The sequence below is a fragment of the Ascidiella aspersa genome, chromosome 4, assembly GCF_963924565.1.
Source record: "Ascidiella aspersa chromosome 4, kaAscAspe10.2, whole genome shotgun sequence".
In the NCBI taxonomy this organism is placed as follows: domain Eukaryota; kingdom Metazoa; phylum Chordata; class Ascidiacea; order Phlebobranchia; family Ascidiidae; genus Ascidiella; species Ascidiella aspersa.
The window spans coordinates 13827134-13853146 of NC_139450.1; the positions used below are offsets into that span (position 1 = coordinate 13827134).

A 26013-nucleotide genomic window follows, 5' to 3' on the forward strand; every position below is an offset into this window, starting at 1 on the left:
TTGTAAGTTGCGACATTATAATAAATTTACAGGTTTACAGCGTTCATGGAATACTTGAAGCACTGAGCAATTTTTGGTTGGTGTGCGGGCGCAGCTAAATATTTAAAAAGTTTGATAGTATAGCTTTTGATATGCAATATTACTCGATATTGCCTAATTTGACGTCACTAAACACGTGACCGTTGTCCACTGATGCGTGACCAAAACGCCGAACTGTGCGTTTTCAGTGTTTCGCAGGGGATTCTATATGATGCATTATATTATATACGTCTTATAGACTAGCGTTTACAAATGTTATGCAACTTCAGTTTTTTTTGTGCTTGTTATGGCCCTTGTACCATTTTAGTTGTGCAGGCCTGATTTAAGGTGACACATTTTCGGTCATGCACGAGTGATGAGTGAATAAATGTGATGTCAGTATTACAGGAGCCATACTAACGATTCTATTACGTTAATATACTTCTCGTAAATAGTAAAGTTTGTTAAAGCCCGTATTTATAGTAGTAGTATTACTCATTTTTAGATTATTTAGTTCCATACAGAAGTTTGCGCGGCTGATGTTTTGCGCGTTTGCTTGAGTCAGATTTGCACGGCTGAACACATTTTCTATAAAATGCGCGGCTGTGACCGCGGCTGAAGGTGCTGCAGGCCAAACTTTCCAACCTGGTCTATCGATAGTATTTGTTTATAATCTTGCTTAAAGGTAGGTTATTTTGCAAATATTGCTACTGCAGTTTAGGTTGCGCTTTTTGTTTAAAAATTTTGTATTCAACCATTTCCATTTTTTTATGTTACGATTGGTTTACGCCCTGAAGTGAGTATTTTTTTTGTTCCTTTAATTGTTTTTGTGCTATATGCGTGCCGTGATGCCTTCAATTTTCTGGTTTTGTAAAATAAATTTTTGTGTTTAAGTTTTTTTTTAATTTACAGAACTATGGCCTAACGTTATACAATCACTCATTTTAAATGTATTTCATAATAAAAAAGCTTGTATTTTTTAAATGCAGTGAATTAGAGAGGTCGATAGAGCCACTAATTACGAAAGTTATTTTTAGGAGTCATTACTCATTTAAAAAAACAAGCAATCTAAGCTGACGTATCGCTATTCAATGTTCAACTAGTTCTAACACTTTTTGTTCTAAGTTAAAAAAATTAAAAAGCAATATTGCACTCGAACTAGATTGAAAATTGTCAAGCATAAATCTTTACATATAAGAAGTGTTGCCTTACGTTTAAAAGGTCCTATCAACATGCAATTGGGTAGGGGTTCTCAAAACTTGACATTTTATTCCGATAACCAACAATATCGTGGACAAAAAGTATCACAATCCGATACCCAATTACGTCATAACCATGCCCACATTATAAGCAGAGCAGATAAAAATTATGAACGTTAATTTTTTTACAGGGTTCAAGGCTAAATTTGCAGGTTCAGTTACCTCCAGTTGTTAAGTTATTTTTTTAGTAAATTTACCCCATATAAACAAAAATCCATACAATTGGGAATCAATTAAAAAATATAATCTACATAATAAAAGAGAAAGTTTGTGAGATGTAAGTGTGTGGCAAGATGTTCGCACATGTGATTTGTCACTTACCAAGATTGTGTTTAAGCACGTATCCCAGGCCCCAGCGTTAGTTAATTTAATATAGGTATATTTAAAAGTTTTTGTGTTAGGCAGAGTTTAAGTAAAAGATAGTCCAAGTTTAACGTATCCGCGCAAAACTTTTTTTCAAGGGCAATTATACCTGCCGGGAAAAATAAAAGTAAGTATAGTTCCTTAGTAAAAAAGTAAAATTTTAATGTTTCCAACTAAGACTATTATGTTTAGGGACTTATTGATGCCTGTTACCGCGTAAAGTTTAGGTAGAGTTCGCAAATTTACGAAGAATTGATTTTTTATTTTAAAGCCGTTTGTCAACGAGGATTTTTCTCACGTTCGACGCAGTTCAGCACCGGGATTACGTATTGGCTTAAACATGACGCTATCAAGCAAGTCTAAGCAATTGCTGCTCCAACCTAAAGTTTCAATTGACAAACGTCACGGATTTTCGTTACTTAAAAGATGTATTGCACGTTTAGCCAAGTGTTGTGCGCTATAGTTAACCGACTTCACATCACATGATTTGAAATTTCTATGTAGTGACACTCAGTTCAAACGTTTAGGCATGAGCAAATTTGTTATGACATTTAAAACAATATGTTTGCATTATTTATGTCATTTACGAAGATCTTACGAATAACCGGTAAATATTATTTTGGGTAATACTAATTTCCGGAATGATGAATGGTCGGAACGCTCACTAATTTAAGTGTTACCCCGTTAAAACAATTATTAAACCAACGCACAATATTTGGGTTAGGGTGTGGGGTTAGCGTTTGGGTGAAGCTGGGTCAAGTGTTATTATATTTAATAATTATACTGTGAGCGTTCCGACCATTCATCGTTCCGTAAATTAGTGTCAACCTATTCTTTGTAACCTGGGCAACGCCGGGTATTTCGTCTAGTATAATTATAAAAAGAATCGATAGAGAAATAACATGCATACCAAATCCAGTCCATATAATCGGAAATCCATAGAATTGGGACACAATTAAAAAAAAATAATAATAAAAAGAATTGCAGGAAAGATAACATGCATTACTTGACCTTCTCAATACAAAAATATCATCGAAAAAATCGTTTCATATGAAGTTATTTATTTTACTGTATAACGTGCACTGGTACATTGTAAGTTGCACCATAGAGCACTAATAGTATGTAGTGCTCTATGGTTGCACATTGAGCGATAGTTCACAATGTGCACTTCAATGTGCACCGAACCGTGCACATATCACAAGTACATTGTTATATCGCTGTACCCAATAAGCATGAACCTTTTAGTAATTTGAATATTTAAACTGTACTTGTTGTCAAGTAAACCTCTTCCTGTATATATAATTAGTAAATTCTGATATCCAAATTGGTGTATATTCATTTTATGTTTATTTACTACTTATTTTTTTTATATAAAGTTAACAATGAGATTAACTTTATCACTATGTAAGAGGGGTTGGATGACCATTACGAAAGGGATTCCCAAATATACACCAGATATCGCCAAGTTTCAAAGGAATGGCTCATTAAAATGGAAAGACTTTCAATCATACGATTTGGATCCTCCATATTGGTAATTCACTTAAAACACATTTTATGCACATTTTTGTATGAATGTGAAGGGGATATTAATTCACTTTTAAGTATGTCATTCATCCATAGAATTATCAATTTTATAGTTGTGTTTTTTTTAATTTTGAAAAAACTAGTTTATAATAAAAAGTGTAAAATTGTTTTAGGGTGATAAAACTTGTATAAACTATTATGTGAAAGTGGCAGAGAGAGTTTTTTTAGTAAACCTGTACCACAACAATAGTTACATGACAAACGATTTTAACAAAGGTATAAATGGAACACTACATCTCCATATGATCCTAGAGAACAACGAAAGATCAAGGAAGGTAGTTCTGTTGCCTGGTATCGTGCAAATTTTCACAAAATGACAATTGTGCCTCCTGATGAGTGGAAAATAAAGGTCAGGGACAAAGTTGAAATTCTGAGCGGCCCTGACAAAGGCAAGCAGGGAACAGTTATCCAGGTACATGTTATTCATGACTAATAAGTAACTGTAGTATTAGGGTGTGTAACCTGCAGCCTGAAAATATTGGGTCAGGCTTTACTTTTATGTCCACTTCATGAATCTTTGACTAGTCGTTTTAATGCTTCTTACAAGACATATTACATAATTTGCCAAACTTTGTATCTGTATTTCTACCATGAATAACAGCACTATTCTATTTGATGTTTTGTAACATCCCTTTATTTTTTTTTACTGTTTGCCCTTTGCCTAATCTGTGTAATACAAGTTGTATTTGGTTGTTTGGCTTGAAACAGTGGTTCCCGACCTATGAGTCACTGAGTGCTACTGTTTAAACCAGGGATGTCCAACATTTTAATATAGTGGGCCGCATTGACACTTGAAATAATTAAATGGGCCACAGAACATATTATAAGTTTCAAGATTAAGTATTGGCCTTTAGAGTTATTACTACTTGGGAGTGAAAATGACTAGCATGCCGTACAAAAATTTCAGGCGGGCTGTAATATGGGCCACGAGCCGCAGGTTGGACATCCCTGGTTTAAACCAAAATTGAGAAGAAAAAAAACTATTTACACAAATATATTTTCTAGTAGGATATTAACTGTAGTGATCCAATTATGTTTATAACAGGGGTAACTGGGGAGCTTGGAACTCACTAAATGAATAAAAAACTTGTTTATTTAGTATCAAGTTTTGAAAACACAAATCTATATATTTTTTAAAACAACATTATACTTAGACTGACACATCTAATTTTATTCCAATCACTTAATCTATTCTCCTCAGTGATAGGAATCATTTTAGCCCGTTTCTTATATTCAGTTATGCTGTTACAGTATCCAAAATGTAAAACAACAGTTACTTTATAGGCTTCATAGTAAACAGTGCATGGAGATTCGTAGAAAAGCAAATTTTTTAATCAATCAAACCAAAAAAATAAGTAGTGAAATATTTTTCACCTTGTGTTTTATTTTAGTTTTGCACAACTGTTCATCTGCAACTTATCTTAATAAAGAACTTCAATGTGCTATAGGTGCTGATTTACATGTTTCCATAGGAAAGAAAGCCAAAGATATCAAACATAATTTGCCGAGTTTCAGTTTAATACTGCGAAGTGACATATTCCACTAAATAATGTTTATATTGATATGCAAACACTGTTTGGTACAATGCAAATCATTCTACTTTAAAAGTAACAGAATGAGCACTAAAAAAAGCCTGGTTTATAACTTAACAATTATATATAATTATATATACTGTTGTTTTAAATGAATGACCGAAGCTCAAAATGGGCTTGCTATAACTTTAAGTAGTGGGCATGTTCATTTGACTATCGAAGACCTGTTTTGCACAATTCAGGGAAAAAATAGATTACATAAAAACATTAATGAAAAAATGCTGAGAATAAATCTATAATATAATCACTAGAGATTTAGACCTCAAAAATCACTTTTTATTGTTATGTTCAAAAGTTAGTTTACAGCGTTCAATTTTTTTTAGATAACAAAGTAATGATGCAAATAACCGGTAACTGCAACTAAAGAGTTACTTCTGCATGTTTATAACTGAACCCAGATATTATTGTAACTTGTTAAACAATATGTCTAAAACAGTAAACATTTTGCCAAATTGTATATGATTGTTAACTGGCTATGTGTAATATGCTATTTTTTTTTGTTTCACAAAATATTGTCATTTTTTGAAAATTGATCAAGCATCATATTACCAATAATGCCTATTTTTATAACAGGTTGTACCTCAAGGCAATATTGTTTTGGTAGGCAGTTTAAACTGCAAATATGTTACAAATTACGGTAAGTAAAATGTTGGTTAGTAAGATAATTAAATTTCTTATTTAACAAAAGTGCTTATATTTAAAACAAAACTTTTTTTTAGGAATCACAAACAGGAATGAAAAACCCCTTCAGCACCACCAGGTAATGTACCAATGTATAGCATTAACACAATAGACAACCAATACCTTGTTTCATGTATTGTGAAATCAGGTCAGTTTGTTGGACCCAAAAGATAACAAACCTGTTGAAGTTGAATTTAGAGTCAATGAAAATGGGGAGAGGGTGCGAGTATCTAAGCGCTCTGGCCATATTATTGAATGGTAAGTGACAATTGTTATGTTTATAAAGTTATTTATAATGCCCTAGAAATTAACTCCAGGCCTGGTGACATTCTGGCAAATGGAGTTGAAAAGGAGTTCTACATTTGTGGAGATAAAGATACATCATATGAGGCTGCTTGCGAAAGGACCTACAAAGCTTCCATGGATTCTTGGGAAGAGGAACTAAAAAAAATTTTTAAGATTAAAGATCCACCGAGAAAAAAGACATACTGGTATTAAAGCAGTGTGTTTTCCTGGTGTTAATAAATTGCCATTGAGCATAAATTACTGGTGTCACCTGTTTTTTTTGCATTACAAGGCTAAGAAACTAACTTAGAGTGAGACTAAAACTGTGTCTATGTCATATGGTTGGATTGTTATACCGGTCTTCAGTCATTCTCTTGCATGTATTTGCTGATAAATAGCATTATACAGGTTAAAAACATTTCCACCATTATGAATGACAAAGGGCTATTCATATAAAAATCCAAAAAGATTACATTTTTGTTTATTAACCACTGACCACATTGTTAAGTTCTGACATAAACAACGTTGCAAATATACTTTTTTTGTGTGACGTAATAATAAACTTTAATAGAAAAAGAATCAACACATCATGCAAATTAAAATAGTGTAATTTAGTCTACTTATATCATCAAGCCTTGCAGCTTTTTTGGCACTTATATAGTGTTGCGGTCTGTCATTTTTCAGTTGCTTTAAAACCATTTAAAACTTGTCGCGTTACCCAAGCAACACATGACAACTAGTTGAAACACACAAATAACCACAAAATAAATAACATTGGAAGCACATGATCCAATTGCAATTGCAATTAATACAAGCCAGTACCCTGTTTACAGCTTCCTACTTGCCATAAAATGAAAGTTAAAACAATAAACAAGAAGCTTAGTTACTGTCCGATTCCCATCCCAGCCAACCATCAGGATAATGCCGACACCTTCAAAAAATAAAGTGCAATCATAATATTGATTCATATCACATTGGCTGCATAAAAGTGTTACTTTTTATATCCTTGTTGAGTTGCTTTGTGCAGTGCAATAGTACTTCTGACTCCAGCCCTACAATGGAAAACAATGTCTTCTGCGTCTTTTGATGGTTTTGGTGCTCCATATCGGATCTTAAATTCTGCTTCACTTAGCCCCAGGGCTTGGTCTGAAAATATATCTTTGTTAATTAAAGTATTATGCTTGTGGCAACATATTATTGTGATTAATCACCGATTTCTTGTACTGGAACATTAACCCAGCGCTTTGATGGAATTTTTCCATCGGCACACTCTTCTTGAGTTCTTACATCAACAATATAAATATCATCATTTTCTATTGCCTCTTGTAGGTCTTTGATATTAATTGTTAAGTTTTCTCTGTGAATGCATATAATATGCTCACCAAAAAAGTTTTAAGTTGGTTTAACAGCTAATATTACCTCATTTCCACCTGATTTGATTCATTTTGGGAAAACCATCTCACACTTATGTATCCTTTATTTTTCCAAAAATAATTCTGTTGAGAGTAGCTGGCTTTTGGTGTGTTATTAATGGCATTGTTAAACAGTGATGTTTTGTTTGGAAATGCAGCTCCTTAGAATAAAACTAAAGTTATATTCAACAACACAAATGCTTTTACTTTATGTTTGGTAGACAACAACATTCAATCAATGTATTTTACAAATTATTAGAAAAAGTACAAACCAATTCCATTTGTAAAGGTAACTTGTCTTAGTGAAACTCTTCTTAGTGCTTGGATAACAACAATATGACTCCGCAATGCCATGTTGCCTAGCTTTTTTAGTTTATGCCACCAGCAACTTATTTGTTGTTTATTATTAAAAAATTACTTAGCTTTATTAATTGGCTGTCAATAATATTATAAATTTAAGAATCAGTATTAGTAATCGAACCATAATAATTGCTTGAACAAAAAAGTCTACCTCAGTGGTTCCCAACCACAACATGTCAAGGAACTGTTTAGACTTTGTTAAAGTATATAATAAAAAACACTGCAGTGCAATGAGTCTTACTTTACTGGTAAAAGGAAATTTAAATGTGAGTTGGTCATTCATAATTCTGGCTTAAATTTAGACATGTTTTCCTTATTTAAAAAAAAAAAGGGGGGGGGGTGCCGCCAGGTTTTATTGATCTGATAACACAATTGGAAACTTTGAATATTATGCTGGGATTGAGGATGTTGAAGCACCTTAATTTTGAGCTATTACATTAAACTTACTGCTAAAATTTTGCGACTGTTCAGGGTTAGCAGATACAAAAAATCCAAGCATTAATTAAATGACTTTTTATATTCAAAACCCATAAAAATCCATAAATAATACTATAGATTGATTTGTATAATAATAAATAACCACAAAGGTTCAAACTTGTGTGCTGTGGCAACATGGGACACATAACTTGTTCACAGCATACAAACCAAAATGCACATTTTTATCTTTGGAAAAGATCAGTTATTATAGGATTTTGGGCTGAAAATGTAATATTGTTTTGTATTTGTTAAGCTTTATATTAAAAATACTTATATGAGCGATTTTGTTGTATTGCTTGCAATTTTCCCAAATGTCTTAAATATCTTGCTTAGAACCAATCCTAATAAAACTAAATGAAAACCAACCAAATCCAACAGGTTGGCGACCCAATAGTTGAGAAACGGTGCGGCCAAAATCCCTGTGGTAAAGATTTATGATTATTTTAAAAGTCAGGCAAAGTAGAGTAGGGCCTACAGTCAACAGACCTAAAACAAAAGTTTTAGAACTATAGAGGTATGCAATTCGATTAATTTTAGAAAGCCTTTGCAAAAATGGGTTATATTGCTAACATTATTTTAGTTAGAATGTGATTTTGGTTGGGTCAATTAATATTATAGTGATTTTCCCATATTAACTTTTTTTTTGCATTTTGAGAAGTCGTTTCGTTTTTGCAAAAGAAAATGTGGTAGGGTCTAGGCCACGGCATTTTTTAACTGAAGCAGATTCTCTTAAAAGGTGGTATAAATGTGACTGTCATGGAGTGTCATGCGTGTTTCAAATGATAGTTATCGCAAAAGTATTCTCTATGCACATTATAAGACCCAGTGTTCAGTGTGCAATGGACACAACTTATTTACCCTCAACGGCAGCTTGTGTTTTAGCGGACTTGGAAACTTTGGATTTTGCGCGGGGGAGACAATTATGCAGCTTGAAATTGCGCGACTATATTAACATTTGCGCGGCTGTAATAACGTTATTTGTAAAATTTCCACTGCTGAAAATGGAGTACTAGACTGAAAACCGTTAGCACGAGAAAAGTTTTACGCGTTTGAGCGATTTTTCGTTGCTGACCGCATTTTAATGCGCGGCTATGTCCCCCCCCCCCCGCGCAGGCCTTACTTTCCAACCTGGACTTGGCACACAGCTCGGCGCGGATGTGGCGCTAATCTGGCACAATGACACTCTGGAAAAAACGACCTAACATGATTAAATCACTGAAAACAATCACACATATTTCACAAACGGTGACAACGCGTTATGTGTGAACTGGACGGCGTTAGCCATTAGACGCCAAAGGCCCGTTTACACTACAGCTGAGCCAGGCTGGGCGTAAAAATCGCTCCAAACGTAACGTTTTTCTATAGCTGCACTGAGCTGCGCTGGGCGTGACATTGTTTTTCACTACAGCTGCGCTGAGCCAGGCTGGGCGTAAAAATCGCTCCAAACGTAACGTTTTCAACGCGTCTAGGGTGAGCCGCAACAGGACTCAAAACCAAAACGTGCGACAATGTGCACTTGCGATATGTGACGATTAAGTGCACATTGTGCACTATCGCTCAATGTGCAACTTACAATGTATCAATGAACGTTATACAGAAAAATAAATAACTTCATATTAAACGATTTTTCCGATGATGTTTTTGTATGGAAAAGATCAAGTAATACATGTTATCTTTCGTGCCATTCTTTTTATTATGATATATTTTCCATTTGAGTTCCAATTTTATGGATTTCCGATTATATTGAGTGAATTTATTATGCATGTTATTTTTCGATCGATTCTTTTTATAATTTTTTTTTTAATTGAGTCCCAATTGTATGGATTTTCGATTATATGGGTTAAATTTACCAAACAACTAAGTTAACAACTGGAGGTAACTAAACCTGCAAATTTAGCCTTAAAACCCGTAAAAGTATTTTTAAACGTTCATAATTTTTAACTACTCTGCTTATGTGGGCATGGTTATGACGTCATTGGGTATCGGATTGTGATACTCTTTGTTCACGATATTGGTTATCGGAAAAAATGTCACGTTTTGGGCACCCCTCCCCAATTGCATGTTGATAGGACCTTTTAAACGTAAGGCAACACTTCTTGTATTTAAAGATCTATGTTTGACCATTTTTAATCTAATTCAACTGCCTTTTTGATTTTGTTAACTTAGAAAAAAAATTGGTTAGAATTATTTGAACATTAAATAGCGATACGTCTGCTTAGATTGATTGTGTTTGTTTTTAAATGATCAATGAATCCTAAAAATAACTTTTGTAATTAGTGGCTCTATCGACCTCTCTGATTCACTGCATTTTAAAAAATACAAGCATTTTTATTATGAAATACATTTAAAATGAGTGATTGTACAACGTTAAGTCAGGCCATAATTGCGTAAATTAAACTTCAACACCAAAGTTTATATTATAAAACCAGAAAATTGAAGGAGTCACGGCACGCATATAGCACAAAAGCAATTAAGGGAACAAAAAAATACTCACTTCAGGGCGAAATACTAATCGTAAGATAAAAAGTTGGAAACGGTTGAATAGAAAAATTTTAAACGGAAAACTGCAGCAGCAATATTTGCGAAATACTTTAAGCAAGATTATAAACGAAATACTATCGATAGGTAGGTAATATGAAAATGCGACAGGAACAAATTAAATATAACCTCAAATGACAAAGGAAAATGAAATTATAGTAAAAATAAATGAAAAATGAATAAAAAAGGAAAGGATATCGAAATAAAAAAATTAAAAATCAATACACTAAAGGGAAGTTAAAGACGAACGTAGAAAAATGCTACAGAAACATAAAAAATATATAATGTTAGATTACAGAGAAAAAAATAATTACTGAAAATAAAAAGTAAAGACATAAGCCTACATTTATGCAACATCCAAAAAGGTAAAGAATGCCGAAGTGTTACCGAATCTGACCCGTTTTTTGTAAAATTTTAAGGACCAGAACCGGAACTGAACCGAATAATTTGAAAGAACATAAACCTTAACCGAACCCCAACATGTAAACAAAAGCGGTTCATTTCAGCATGACGTCACAACTTGTATTTTACAGAGTTAAGTTAACGCCATGTTCGAAATTTTATGACAAAAATATGAATATTGATTAAATAAAACATTGATTTTTCATTTTTTCTATATATTATCAATGAGTTGCTGTTTTTTTAATACGTCACGTAACTTAGCTTAAATGACTTTACAATTCAAAAAATATTCTTGCCTCTAACCAACGAGATTGCAAACCGTGCTCAAAATGCGTCCGATTCTCTCGGTATCCACCCGACGAATGACGATGCAACACAACGCCATCCAAAAGGCAACCGCACACAAAGTTGTCACGCAGCGCTAGAAAAACTGAGACTTCGAAATTCACACAAAGTCCTATCCCTGAGGGAAAACCAAGTCGGTGGGTAGCTGACCCGAACGGCGATTCCCGCCGACAAACGCATTAGTCCGGTACAAAGGGTCTACAATAATTAAATTTATGACAAACTGTATATCTTCTGGTAAGTAATAAAAGTACAAATCCTACATCTGCCTGTCTGTCTGTTTTTAAGTTCGATAATAATAATCGGCTGCCGGACAAATAGCGTCTTACCGTCACACGCGGTGGAAAAAGTGATCACGGAAAACAGAGTGTGCAACTTTTTAGCCACCTTTGCCGCACCGGCACATTAATAGCACATCAAATTCAAGTGAGGTGCACATTAGATTCAGATTTAGTGTTCATTTGATGCAAATATCGCAAGTGCACAATGTGCACCTTCAAATGTGCACTGAACCGTGTACATATCGCAAGTGCACATTGTGCGCACAATGTGCACGTTTTGGTTCGTGCACATATGACAAGTGCACATTGTGCGCACAATGTGCACCTTCGAATGCGGTGCACATATAACAAGTGCACAATGTGCACATTTTGGTTCGTGCACATAAGACAAGTGTACATTGTGCGCACAATGTGCACATTTTGGTTTTGAGCCCGTCTCGTGAGCCGGCCTTAATTTAACGATTGCCCGCGGTTTCGCACCTGGCAGGAGTGTCGACAACGCACGTGTACGCTTTTGCTAGACGCTTATAGGCGATTTCTTATTAATTTTTTTCCTATTGATGATGTCATTAGTCAGTAACGTCAGACGAAAAACAAAAAAATACCCTAAGTTGAAAATTCGGGACTCCCTCTTTTTCAGTTACTGGATACGCCCTGTTCCAAACTGTGTTATTGATGTTGTTTCTGTTTCAGTTTTATGGCTGCAATCTGTACGTTAAATTAAGTTAACCTAATTTATGGCGATTTTTTTACGAAATACACGCAACCAACGACATATAAACCACCCGATTAAAAACAATGTTTGTTTAGGTAAAAGCATTCAGCCCTAACGTAATCACGCTTCAATGCAGATTTAGGACGTCGCGGGAGATTTTTCTTGGGCAAATTGTATTAATGGTATTTGAAATCTTTATATACCTTCCCAGCAAAGTTTTTCAACAGCTCAATCGTCCTACAAAACAGGTAAGTTACATTTTATGTTTGGCGCTGGTCTAGAATCCTACCACATTTATTTCAACACTAACGAAACGAGTTGTGAGAGTTCAAATTGCAAGGAAGGCATAAATAGGTAAGAATAAATATAATAATAATACTTGACCCACCCAAACCCAAACGCTAACCTTCACCCTAACTCAAATAATGTTAGCAATATAAACCCTACTGAACGAAAATGTTGTAGGATTGTAGACCAGCGCCTTATATTTTTCTTAAGAGTGGGCCCTGGCCTATAATTCTACCACCAAAATAATTGTTTAACGAACGTTTTTTTTTTTCATTCAGGGTGCGGGTTTGGTAATATCAATCTGCTGGGGCCACATTTTTGTCCGGTGGGGTTATATTGCTAACAACGTTTGGGTTATAGTGGGTAAAGGATTATTAATATTTTTATTCTCTCCATCTGCTTATTTCTCCTTCGAAGTTTTAATTTTGAAAGTTACTCGTTTCGTTAAAAGTGGGAGGATTCTAGACCAGCGCCCAAGAGTGTTTTTTGTTATAAGAAGAAGATTCAAGTAATCGTTGGTCAAAAAGCAGCTTCGGAAGGGCTAGACTCCAGTTGTTAACACGTGTGTACATATGTTTCATTGAAGAAGAAAAGTCATCATGATTATTTTTGGCTTAAGGATTTTTTGATCTCAAACGTAATGGAATATCATACTTACTACAAGGTCCATACCAATTCTCTTTCCGCATACCACACTTTGCATTTTTAACTTCAGGACCTGACTCATTTTTCCATATACATTTTCTGTTTGCGAATAACATAAATTATTGCCTGGTAATTTTATAAAACAATTCTTCACCTATTATGTTGGGTGTAACTCTAATACTTAACATATATTACATTTATACTCATTTTCCATTTACGTAGAAGACAGCGGTCATGTCACATTCATCTACCAATTGCCATAAAAATGATCTTGTGGCTAGGATGTCTTTAAATGACAACAAAGCTGGGATGCAAGGCTTGGATAAAGAAAGGATTAACAAGTTTGTTATGTTCTGCATTCTTTTGGCAAACACACACTTGAGATTTTTTAAAGCAAATAGTGTTCACCCAAAATGAGTAAATCACACACCGATTGGCAAATTAATGTTTTTTTAAAAGCCAATACACACCCTAATTTTAATTTTAATTTTTTTGTAGTATTACTATGGGCATCCAAGGTGTGACTTATCTTTTTTGTCACCCCTCTTACTTTGTTTTGCTTCACACACTGTTGCTGATTACACTCCAGCACTTATGCCAATGACATTGTTTTTGTTTATGTTGTTATTTTTGTTAGTTGTTACCAACCTGTTTTTATGTTTGCATTGTTCCTGTTTTTTAGATACTAATGATTGCCATTTTAGGTGAAATCTGACTTTATATTTTCCTTTTATAAAATGATTGACGTTGTTTGTGCCAGAATGTCTTAAAGAATACCCAATACCAAAATTAAATATTTTTTCTAGAATAATCATGGACAACACAGTCGGGTCTCGATTTTACAAAAATGAGCAAAAACGAGACCAACAAGTACAAGAACGAATCACTAGAATGTTGTCTCAACTGAAAAAAATTTCTCAACAACAAAGAAATAATGCTCTTGTCAAGGTTATTTGCAAAATAAATAAACTTTTTTCTTTGTAAAGAAAAAAAGACAACCTTAATTCTGCATACTTTCTTCATACAATAATTAATTATCATATACTTCTTGGTACCTATTCCATTTTGGTTTTATTGTGTGTTATGCATTATGACATGCAAATGTTTTTAGATTTGAGGCACTGTAATATTTTCACCTTTTCTATATTTTATGCCTTTTGCAGACTTTTTACATGATTTCTGTGCATCAAAAATACATTAAATTAAACAAGATTTTGTTGTTTGAAGTACTGCTTTAGTGTCTTGGCGTTGTCCGTGAAACGTTTTGGATGTTTTACTGACAATTGGTGGTTCCCAAATTAAATGTTTTGTTAAGATTATGCAGAACTCTTAAAAGCTTAAGAGTATATTTTTTGGATATAAAAAGACAAACCACTATTAAAATGCCGCTACTATTAAAAAATGTGAATAATTTTGTCAGCTCGCTATACCATATATGTATTCTAATAAAGGTACAATATATAATACAGGGTGACTGTACTTTTTTTCGTTAAAATTTTACCTAAACGACAATTTCAAAAATGATGACTATAGTTTTTTGTTTGTTTTATAAACGATTTAATTTCATTTTTAATCAATTTTTGACTTGAAATAATTTTGACCTAATGTGTAAATTTTGACTTTTTTGACAAGTCAAAAAATATTCGCCCTAGCAATAATCTGGCAAACTTTCTTTTGAATGTTTGATTTCACCTATTTTGCTTGTTTGAGCTTAATAATGATGTCTTTAGGTATCGGATCAGATTGCGGTTATGTTTGCCTATTCCGACAAGTTCCATGTTACATGCAGTTATTAAATATTTTTTTTATGAACATTTAAATTCATTTTTAAAAGCTCTTTTAGTATGGCCCAATTGTACACAAGTTACCCTGTCTTCTTTTTTAGGCTGATGAAATATTCAAAGCTATTGAAAAAAGCAGAGATCTCTCGAGAACCATTGTTCATGTGGACATGGATGCATTTTATGCTTCCGTAGAAGAAAGAGACATGCCAGAATTGAAAGATAAACCAATGGCTGTTGGGGGAATGGACATGCTGGTAAGGGCTTTTTAACAATTAATATATATATATATATATATTTCATTGCAGAGTGTATGGGCATTTATATTTTGTATGTCCTGGTGGTGTTACTCAAGGGGAATATATACTTAATGTTAAACAATCAAATCAAGTACTCTTTTCATTACCAAGTAATAAATAATCTTGCGTTGTTGTATTTTTAACACATGGGCAGAGTGCAACACTTTAATTTTACAAAGCATATTCAAAACCGTTCAAAACCACTGACCTTAAATAATGCTTTGTTATCTTACATTTAAGTCAACATCAAATTATGTGGCGCGACGATTTGGAGTTCGTGCAGCAATGCCAGGATTTATTGCTAAAAAACTATGTCCTGAACTTCTGATTGTACCATTAAATTTCAACAAATACAAAGAAGTATGTGCAAACTTTTATAATGTGCTATATGTTTTAGTTTCTTATATCTGTAATAAATTATAGAATCAGAAACCTTTAAACTATGTTTTCGTAATTAAAACTTAATTTATTTATTTATTTTTTAAGGCTATTATAGAACTTTGAGCATTTATACATAGGCTCAAATAAACATGTGGTGAGTATTTGTAGACACCCTGCAAAGAATATTAACCACTCTGTATATAATATGGGTTTATGCTATATTTAAACTTGTTATATGTGATCTGTTTCTTCGCTGAAACAAAAGTCCAGTTAACATGACCAGGGGCATATCCAGATATCCAAAAAGAGTGTTCCAATTTTCAACTTAGGAAATTTCCTCAATTACTGTCTAACGTTATCGACACAAAACAATTGGGAAGCACACTGTTAATTAACATCAAGTACAAGCATAATCTTACGCAGAAAGCGAACATGTATGCCCTTTTTATTTCAAGCACAGAACTCCTGGCGCAAGCACAAAATCAAAAGCACTTTGTGTTTGATTTAGATTTTTATTAGCTGTAATCAGGGCTGCGGACTCGGGACTCAGGACTCGACGGAGTCGGTTTGTTATGCCGGAGTCGGACTCGAGTAAGACCGCATAAAACTACCCGAGTCCCGAGTCCGACGTGCGCATGCGCAGTATCAAATTTTAAAACTGTTAAGGCGGCAAAATGTAAGTAGTAAAAGTGTAATAGCAAATAGTAAAATATTTTAAACCATGTAATGCGGGTGGATCAATAATGACACCAATATGAGTGGATTGCAGAAAATCCACTTTAATTTAGTTGCGTAAATGGGTAAAATACAGGCTGTAGAGTCACAGCTGGAATCGGGGCTTGACAAAATCTTACATTTGGCCAGAGTCGGACTCGGGACTCGGGTGTATTTTTTTGGCCGGTGTCGGACTCGGGTTGTTTTTAACCGACTCCGCAGCCCTGGCTGTAATATGCTTGACCCAATTACATTAAAAAACATTGTTCATTCGGAAAGTAAGTTGAACCCTTACAAAAAGGGTGTGGGACGCACCCCAAAACCCTGATCATGATGAATTAGCTCCATTTTTATTGTACTTTGTTTTTTATTGTAATAATATGAATAATATTCATTGTTAGGTAAGTAAAGAATGCCAAGCAATATACACTCAATACGATAGCAACTTTTCAGCAATGAGCCTTGATGAAGCTTACATTGACATAACGGATCACTTGAAACAAAGAGTTATGATGTCTGAAGTATTTATTCATTTATTTATTTTTTTTTATGTTTTATTTATTTATTTACTTATTTTTTTTTTATGTTTTATTTATTTATTTATTTATCATTTTTTTTAAATTATCTGTAACTTTTATGTTTCAGGAACAAAGAACATTCTTATATAATGATAAGCTAATTCCTGTAAGTGATGATAAATGTTGTGGAACAAACAATAAAACTTTTGGTTTTTCTGCGGAAGATGTTGCTAAGGAAATAAGGTTTCGTATTCATCAGGTATTATTAACTATAAGTTTGACTCTTAAAGTAGTGCCTAGACCAGGCTTAGCCTTTAATAAAAATTTACACTTGCCAGTCATGCGAGTGTGTACCCATCAACACTCGCCCTGACGAAATAACACCCGCCAAAATGATTGCATGCCGTTTGCAAATTTCCCTCATGTCAAATTATTTTTGAATATTTTAACCTGCCTTACTGTTTCGATTTATATGCGTCGTTCTAAAAAGGCAAATTAGGGTGTTTACTTACATGCATGGATAGACAAAGCGAATCTAGTTAGGTGCTCAACTCTTGCTAACATTTTTGTTTATAATCATAGCGTCCACAAGCATGCCCAGTAGCAAACCTTGAATCTGATAAGGTGAAACTGCAAATAGAATGCTGGAATAGCATGTGGTAGAATATATGCCATGTATTGTCAGGGGGGTGTAAGAATCTGATTTTTTAACAGGCTCTGCAGCCCTGGCCATAATACCATACACATTTAAAAACCTGTATATTTAGCTCAAAAAAATATGAATTATATCTATAACTACATGTAACAAGCACATCATGCTATGAAAATAAAAAGGTATAAACACGGATAGTTGAATAGAGTGAACTTGTCCACACTACGTTAGCAATATTAACAGAAAATATTGTCTTGTCATGTTGCGGGTAGGTTTTTTATCCACTTTAATTGATCTTTCTAAACAATAATTATTGTAAACTTTTATTATACAAATCAGATGCTCTATGAAATAACTATTTTCTACTCAACGCAACCATTTCATGTTAATAATAATTTTTTCGGGATAACTAAGGATGTTCAGTGATTGGGCGAGTGAAACATTCCAACACTGTAACTATCTATCCTTAAAAGTGATCTCAACTTTTAACAGTGTCCCAGTGTAATATTGTGTCGTTTTTTGTAAGCAATCATTTATTGTATGTATTATATTTAACAAAATGTATGGGTGAATTTTAATTTTATTTTCAGTGATTTGTATTACAGAAAACTTTGCTGACTGCCAGTGCTGGAATCGGCCCTAACACCATGTTGGCAAAGATTGGTAGTGATCTCAACAAGCCCAATGGCCAAACTTATTTTAAACCTGAGAGAGATGCTATTATGCTGTTTATTAAGAATCTTCCAATAAGAAAAGTAACATGAAAGATTATAGTATAGAATATTTTTTTTAAACTAATATGAACATTAATATGTATTTAAAACATTTTTGATAGGTGTATTTTGTTAGTTTATAAAACATGAAAAATAATAAAGTCATTTAAACAAATAATTTCAAGGTTGGTGGTATTGGAAAAGTTAGTGAACAACTGCTTTCTGCTCTCGGCATTAAGCAGTGTGGGGACTTGTATGAACGGCGTGCAGATCTTGTTCTTCTGTTCTCTGAGATATCATGCTCATTTTTCTTCCGTTCATCTCTTGGCTGTTCTGCGACATTTCTAGAATCTGAAAGTGAACGCAAAAGTATCAGTAATGAGAGGTATAGTGCCGACATGCTGAAAGCAGTTTTTAATATATGTACTTGTAGAACAAATTTAATCATGTTACAGTTATGTCTGGTAAAGGAATATACCTTATAGTAATATTTTTATTTTTTGTAAATTTTGCTGCCTAACAAGTCATTTAATTATTGACTATTGTGTTTAGAGGCCTTTTCGATTAATATGTTGTATTTCTTGTAGAACATTTAAACCAATTTCTGACCCTGATGAACTGTGTAAAAAACTTTCTGAGCTTTGTGATTCCTTGGTGGATGACTTGAATGAGAAGGACCTTCAAGGAAAGACTGTTACTCTAAAAATAAAGACAGTTGATTTTGAGGTGATTTACTTTATGGTTTAGTCACGTTTTGTATCAGAATGTTAATTGATACTCTTGTTTAGTTACATTCCCGCTCCAAAAGTAGCAACAGTGCGATGTCAAAATTAGACGAAATTTTACCTGTTGCAAAAGACTTGCTCAAACAGGAAATCAAAGTTGCCCAGGGAAAGTTGACACTGAGATTAATGGGTATGGCTATAATATATGTGATAATAAACCAACATGGTGACATATGAAGAATGTTGTGTATGATGAGTTGAAAAATTAAATACACAACTAAATAAAATTTTGTCCACTGTTGAAAACTGAACTTTATAGTTTTAATGTGTAAAAAGTTCATGGTTTGGGCTGTTCGAGTCCCTGAAATGATAAAAGAGGCAATTTGAACTTAAAACAAATCGTAACAGCAAGAGTAATTAAATTGTAACATTAGAATTATTTTACCTTAGGAGTTGGAATGTCAAAACTGGAAGCCTTCTCATCGAACAATCAAGCTACAATAACAAGATTTTTTAAGGATGGGGCAGAAAGCTGTATTGCAAAGAGTAAAAATGAATTGTTAGAGGAAACAGAATCAAAACAGGAAGTTACTTACCAAGGCGCCAATGACACTGTCTGCATAAAAGAAGACTTAACTGAAGCTGGAAAAATCAATAAAAAAAGTGAATATTTACCGGATGACAAAAATGATTTTTCAGCACAAGAACAGAGTTCCAATTTTGACAAAATGACTACACATGATAAGCTAAATGGAGAAAGCAGTTGTGTTACAAATAGTAGTGAAAGCACTCCAATAGTTGAACTTAGCCCTCCTAATGATATGACCTGTCCTATCTGCAATGTTGTTTACAGTGCAGTTAGTTTTAACTTACAGCAATTTAACACTCACGTAGATTCATGTTTAAGTCGACAAGAAATTAAACAAATTATAAAAGAGGAAAATGCTTACCTAAATAACAATTCTACAATTAAGAAGTCACCAGTTAAGTGTAATCCCCCGAAAAGAAGAAAACTATCCAAGGACAAATTTCACAAGATTGACACCTTTTTCTTATAATGTTTACTATTTTAGGCGCATAAATGTGGGTCTATTAGTTGTGTATTATACAATTATAGACACGTCTAAGTTATTATTTCATTCTTCACTAAAGGTAAATAGTTACTACAAACAAAGCATTATATTAATTTAGTCTGCTCTCGTCATGAATCAGTGAATTTGTTTTTTCAATTCACAACTAGCGTTGGCTCAAACTGTTTTGCAAACTATCACACAGGATTAATATTGAGCTGGAGCATTTATGGCTGCTATTTTTTGCTGGTGGACCAATATTTGTGCTAATCACCAAAAAACGTATTGCTGTAGTTTTATTAACAGTAAATTGCTAAGGATATTTTATAAAAGTGTGAAAATTTGCAACACTCGTGCAATTCCAACTTTTTTTTTTATTGTTGACAGGCTGACAGTGTACAATGTATATCTGTTAAAATGTGAAGGAAAGCATTATAAAACATTTCTGCCAAACAATACTTAAAACACTGGCTACGAGCAAGCCTTTTTACTAAAAATTTTAAGAGATAAAGCATCTTGTATATACTTCAAAGTGTTTACAAAACAATGTGCAATACAACGGAGTAATCTATTATTTGTTCAGACAATGTTCTTTGAAATTTTAAATTTACTTTGGTTGAAAACTAGAGGTTATGGCTGTTATGTGGTGATTCCAAAGTTGATGTATTTTGATTGTATTTTGTTTCATGTTATTCTAATGAAGGTGACACTTTTGTACTTTATATATATTTTTATTTGTCTTTGCAATTGATTTGAACATGTTATTTATCTTGATTTTTTATTTCAGTGTTTAGGGATTGTTTTAGGTTCAAATCATGAATCCCTTTCAAAGACACATGCTTCAAAACCCACAATTTCCACAAAACACAGACCCTATGGTTCAAGCTGGTAACTTTCCCCACAGTAACCTTAATCATGCAACTATAGACCACAAAAACAATCCTTTATCTAACCAAGTCAACCGATATTTTAACAATAACCATTATCCACCAAGGGCTTATTGGGGTGGTAACCAACAAGTACCTGTGAGACCGTTTCCTTACCCAACTTTTCCACCGATACCACAAGAAACACCTGGGGTACATCAAAGTTTTACTCCTGACCTTTTTTTTGGTCGTAGACCAGGTAATGGCCAACCAAACTTGCATATGAACTACCCACCACCAGGAAGATTTTCAGGGCAATGTATAAACCAGCCAATGTCAAACTCCACTGCAACTCATGGGAACAGGTTTTTACAAGCACCTCGTTTTAGTCAAAGACAACACACCAATATTCGATTACCACCTCATGTGCAAAGTCTGTCCATTCCTTCTGATCACTCACTGGTGACTAACTTTTTGCAACAAAAGGGGATTACTAAAACAATTGAAAACAATGAAAAAAATGATGTTGGTAAAAATTGCAAGTTGCTGAAAGTATGCTGGCTTTTTAATTTTATTTACTGTTTTTCTGATAACCTTATTTCTGTATTTATTTATTTATTTATTAATATTAGCGATTTTATAGCAATGTCAATAATGCCAGTAGCTGTTGCCCTACGTAAAGCAGAATAATGTACAAGATAAGAGAAAGTTTGTTTACGAAAATTAACAAAATAGCCTTTAGGTATACTGATGTTTAACTAATTAATTGTTTTCTAGATATGTGAAGCTCAACGCCTTATAAAACAAGCTAAAAAGCTTATTGTTTTGTTGGAAAATGATCTCACCTCAACCAATTCTAAAAAGGTATATCTTCTGTTTTTTATTTGTAGCATTATTGTACTAAATTTTCACTTGTATAGGAAGAACTGTCTAAAATCTTACATATAATGCAAGACAAAGAGGTGATTGATGATCTAAATTATAAAATTGCAAAGCGACGGAAATATAGAAATCGTAAAAAAGTTTTAAAGCAAAATGTTTACAAATCATCCAATTTACAAAAGCAAAGGATTGAAGAGAAAAATGCTGAAATTGAAAAGTGGCAAAAATTAGAAAAGGAAAAATTAGATCAGCAGTTAAGGGTATGTAAATCTCAAAATTTGAATGACAGTTTGTTGTAACACAAGTAAGTATGTTTTGTGCAAGTTCTGCTTTACATTTATACACTTTATTAACAATGTCATGATTTTCGTTTTTTTTTTGGCAGTTAAATTTACATTTTACTTGTATATACTTTGTACTTGTTTTGGAACAGTATCTTATTTATTATAGAATATGCAATGTGCTTGTCTCAATTCTTTCAACCAATTTTTTTTATAAAATGTTATAAGGGGGTTGGGAACCTACTTATAGAAAACGAAAATTTTAGCCTGTGATAATGGCCACAGTCTTAACCAAGTCTTTATCAGGACCGCCTTTTTAACACTAAGCTTTACTACTGTTCCTTATACATATTTTGACACAGTTCACATTAAATAGGCCGGATCGCAAGTTCCCAACCATGATCGCACCTTCCCAACCAAAACAGGTCCCCAGTTTTCATCCATATTATAGTTAAACAGTAAAACTGGACCTCGCAAAAAAATACAAGTAGCTTTAAATTAACTCACTCTTTTTATAGGTAATTTAACACTAGCATTTATTTTAATCAGGAGGCAGAAATGCAAAAGCAGATTGATGAAGCATTGGTAGAAGTCCGAAAGGAGCAAAATAGTTTAACCAAGTCAGTTGAAATGATCACTTCATTGGCAAAGCTACGCAGGGCTCGTCTAACAACTTTGAAATCCAAAGGTTTGTCATAAACAGTGTTTCTCAACTAGGAGCTGCCGTATAATAGGCGTGCTTCGCTGACTCCAATAATTTTATATGGTTAGAATTATTGAGATAGGTTTTGAGCAAATTTCTGCAATACTTGATAATATGCCAAAGCAATACACGGACATGGCTCATACTAATTAATTGCAAATTTTACCCAAATCAGTAGGCCTAATCACGACATAAGTGCAAGCAAGGCTAGGCTAAATAAACTTACCTTCTGTAAGGTGAAACTTACGACCTCCGGCCAAACCAGGGCCGTAGCACCACAGGCTCAATGGAAGCTGGTCGAGAAACGACCATAGCCACGTTGCTTTGCTATTATACGCTTATTTTTGGAGGGGCACGAAAATAGTCTCAAACAAGTGTGAAAATGACTTTATTTAGAGGCTCTTGAACAGTCAAAAAACAGTGTAGTTTTGTTAGGCTTTTAATAAATGTATATGAAAGTTTATTTGCTTTTCAAGGTAATCATAAAAGTATAGAATTGGTTTTTCTCATTTAACTTTTAAAACACTTTATTTTTGAAGGCGGTTCTGTACCCTCCGAAAGTGCAACTGCTATTTTTGACAAGGCAGTTCTTGACATCAAATCGCAACTAAGTTTGCACAGAAAGTCTTCTGATGACAAAGCTGCTTCACTCAAACTATATATTGAGGCAGAACAGAAGGAAGCGAGGGCGTTAATTGAACGAAAAAAGAAACAAAGAGTTCAAGAAACGAGACTGAAATGGGAAGTGGAAAGACGTGTTGTTTTGTTCGGAGAACAAAGTAAGACACTATTTTGGTTGGGCTATGGAGTCGGTTTGAAACCACTAAAGTCCGACGCTGGCCTAGAAAATAAAGTCTAGTCTAAAACATGGCGCCCGCAGGGGGGGGGCAAAGCCCCCCCCCCCCCCCCCCCCCCCTTGAATTTCAAAATGTGATTATTAGTATTATTTGTAATTGTAATATGTATTACTTATGAAGGTTAAAAATAATATACACTATCCATTGCCCCCAGTGGCGTATCCAGGAGGGGGCGGGAGTTCTTACCCCCCCCCCCCCCCCCCCCCCTTTTAAGTGATGTTATTGTTATTTGTTCGTTTTTGTCATGACTTAACCAACTGTACGAAGCGGCGTTCTTTTCAAGTAATTGGGTCACGCGTCTAATGCGAAACCAAAATCGAGCGCAAATCGCCGTTTCTCGTCTTTAGTTTGGTCGACCGTAAACGATGGATAGTTTTTCTCCTTCGTTATTTGTTTAGGACTTTAGGTTGGCTGATTAGCAAGTTTGTATTCGACAATTGACAACGCTAGTATGTTTCTCGCTGTTCGGTCTCTGCGCTAATATCCGATGTTGGTGTAGCATCGACATTTGTTTAACTGAAGCAGATTCTTAAAAGGAGGTATTTCCCCTCAATCACAGCTTGTAATTTAACTGACTTGGCACACAGCTCGGCGCAGATGTTACGCTAATCCTGGCATTATAACACCCGGTAAAAACGATCGTCGTTTAGTATTGCACGTGGTGAAAGGCGTGCTTGTAATTTAGCGCTAGTTCCGTTCACGGAACTTGAAAACTGCCCTGCTGATTTTGCAGCTGGCGCCTGACAGGATTGTCGACGACTGCTCGCTTTTGCTGGACGTATTTGGCTGTTTCTGATTAGTATTTTATCACGTCTTGCAATCACCATTCTATGACGTCATACTGTCACTGTTTTATGACGTCATTATTCATTAACGTCAGACGAAAAATAGGGGAATTACCTAAGTTGAAAATTCAGGCCCCCTTTTTGATTTTCTGGTTACGCCCCTGATTGCCTCCCCCCTGGAAAATTTTCTGCGGGCGCCCCTGGGTCCCGACTTGAGACGACCAGTATATTGATAGATTACCAAATAAAGCACAAAGTAAATAACGAAGCTACTCAGGGCCTGGGGTGTCCTTTAACTCATCTATTTTACCCTATGCTGTCTACTTTTACAATTTACATTGTGCGGCCTTAATAATTATGATCTTGCTAATGTGAAATCTTACCTCGGACTCCAGTCAAATAAACCGATCTCGACGAGTCTGGCTCGTCTTTCGAATAACTTTAGGCATTTTATCTCTTATTGTAAATAGATTTACTGTTCGTAGCACTTGGTGTCTTATAATTTCAAATATGTTTGTTACAATTTTTTTCCTTACTGCATAATGTTTTACTAGATTGTTAACAATTTACAGGAGAGATGGATGCCTTTGCTCCTATGTGGCCAGTTCAAGAAATACACAAACAGGCAAACTTGTCGCTAAACAACTTAATACAGTACAGGTATTTAAAACTATTCAGAGTATTTCATTATTGTGTAAAAAAGCGATAATAGTTTAACATGGTTGTTCGTTAAACGAGCAGTAAAATATAAAATCTACCGATCAGGCAAATCCATATTATTTATGTTAACTCCTACCGTCCCAAACTAGGTGAATTAAACTAAAAAAAAAATAACGCATAATATTTTTTCTTCGGAGAATGGAAACTCATTAACCACACGCAAATCTTTATAGGTTTATTTGGGACCAGTACTTAAATGAAGAAGGTTCGGTGATACCAGTTGACTGGGTGGAGCCTGTGAAGCCATCCTCGTCCGCATGGGCTGAGCGATGCAATGAGCAGACGCATCAAAAGAACCTGTGAAGAGCTACAAGACCTTTTTATATATCCTTTAACGACGAAAACTGACTTTAGACAAAAAAAAAACATACAGTTATTTGTTAATCCTGGGTAACAGCACATTGTTTCATGCCATGTCCTATCACGGTTTCATGTGCGCCCATACCTCATTTAAGTTTAATTTTGCCTTACATATTATTTAGCAACTGATCAAAGACACTTAGCTTTGGTTATCACGAGGAAGTTTTTTTGTCGACATCGGATTATATCCCTTTAGTTTGTTTTACTAAACTGCAATTTCACCTAATAAATAAAATATTTCTTTTGATTTAGATATGCATTGTCAGTTTTCGTATTTATAAGAGAAAAAATCAAGAAACAAAGTTGTTCAATGTAAAGATTACAAAGGAGAGTTTTACCTGTATTGCAAAGCTGAAATTCATTGTTTGTCAAACGACAAACAATTTTGGCGTATACTTGTGTTTAAAAATAGGCCATTCTGTCGATAGTTAATGTATAGCCTGATAGCTATTCTTCATTGT

General features: G+C 34.2%; 4 protein-coding genes across 4 annotated transcripts; 3 read left to right on the forward strand and 1 right to left on the reverse strand.

The window, feature by feature from the left end:
* The first annotated feature begins 2994 nt into the window (after nt 1–2994).
* Nucleotides 2995–7372, forward strand: LOC146148029 (large ribosomal subunit protein uL24m-like). Its single transcript, XM_083387160.1, has 6 exons — nt 2995–3171; nt 3441–3636; nt 5390–5453; nt 5536–5576; nt 5646–5755; nt 5815–7372. The coding sequence occupies exons 1-6, from the start codon at nt 3023–3025 to the stop codon at nt 5993–5995; spliced, it is 741 nt and encodes a 246-aa protein (XP_083243286.1). The 5' UTR covers nt 2995–3022; the 3' UTR covers nt 5996–7372.
* Nucleotides 6177–7624, reverse strand: LOC146148030 (thiosulfate:glutathione sulfurtransferase-like). The gene is made up of 5 exons (XM_083387161.1): nt 7467–7624; nt 7202–7355; nt 6994–7139; nt 6778–6928; nt 6177–6713 (listed from the first exon to the last, which is right to left on the reverse strand). The coding sequence occupies exons 1-5, from the start codon at nt 7546–7548 to the stop codon at nt 6662–6664; spliced, it is 585 nt and encodes a 194-aa protein (XP_083243287.1). The 5' UTR covers nt 7549–7624; the 3' UTR covers nt 6177–6661.
* Nucleotides 7625–12439: 4815 nt separating this feature from the next.
* Nucleotides 12440–20885, forward strand: LOC146148031 (DNA polymerase kappa-like). The gene is made up of 12 exons (XM_083388466.1): nt 12440–12560; nt 13468–13586; nt 14052–14193; nt 15131–15283; nt 15566–15685; nt 16822–16941; nt 17066–17197; nt 18196–18345; nt 18489–18688; nt 18891–19029; nt 19092–19218; nt 19479–20885. The coding sequence occupies exons 1-12, from the start codon at nt 12492–12494 to the stop codon at nt 20084–20086; spliced, it is 2079 nt and encodes a 692-aa protein (XP_083244592.1). The 5' UTR covers nt 12440–12491; the 3' UTR covers nt 20087–20885.
* Nucleotides 20886–20913: 28 nt separating this feature from the next.
* LOC146148032 (uncharacterized) lies at nt 20914–25528 on the forward strand. The gene is made up of 7 exons (XM_083388467.1): nt 20914–21516; nt 21742–21828; nt 21885–22106; nt 22677–22815; nt 23370–23609; nt 25045–25132; nt 25366–25528. The coding sequence occupies exons 1-7, from the start codon at nt 20914–20916 to the stop codon at nt 25493–25495; spliced, it is 1509 nt and encodes a 502-aa protein (XP_083244593.1). The 3' UTR covers nt 25496–25528.
* The last annotated feature ends 485 nt before the right edge of the window (nt 25529–26013 follow it).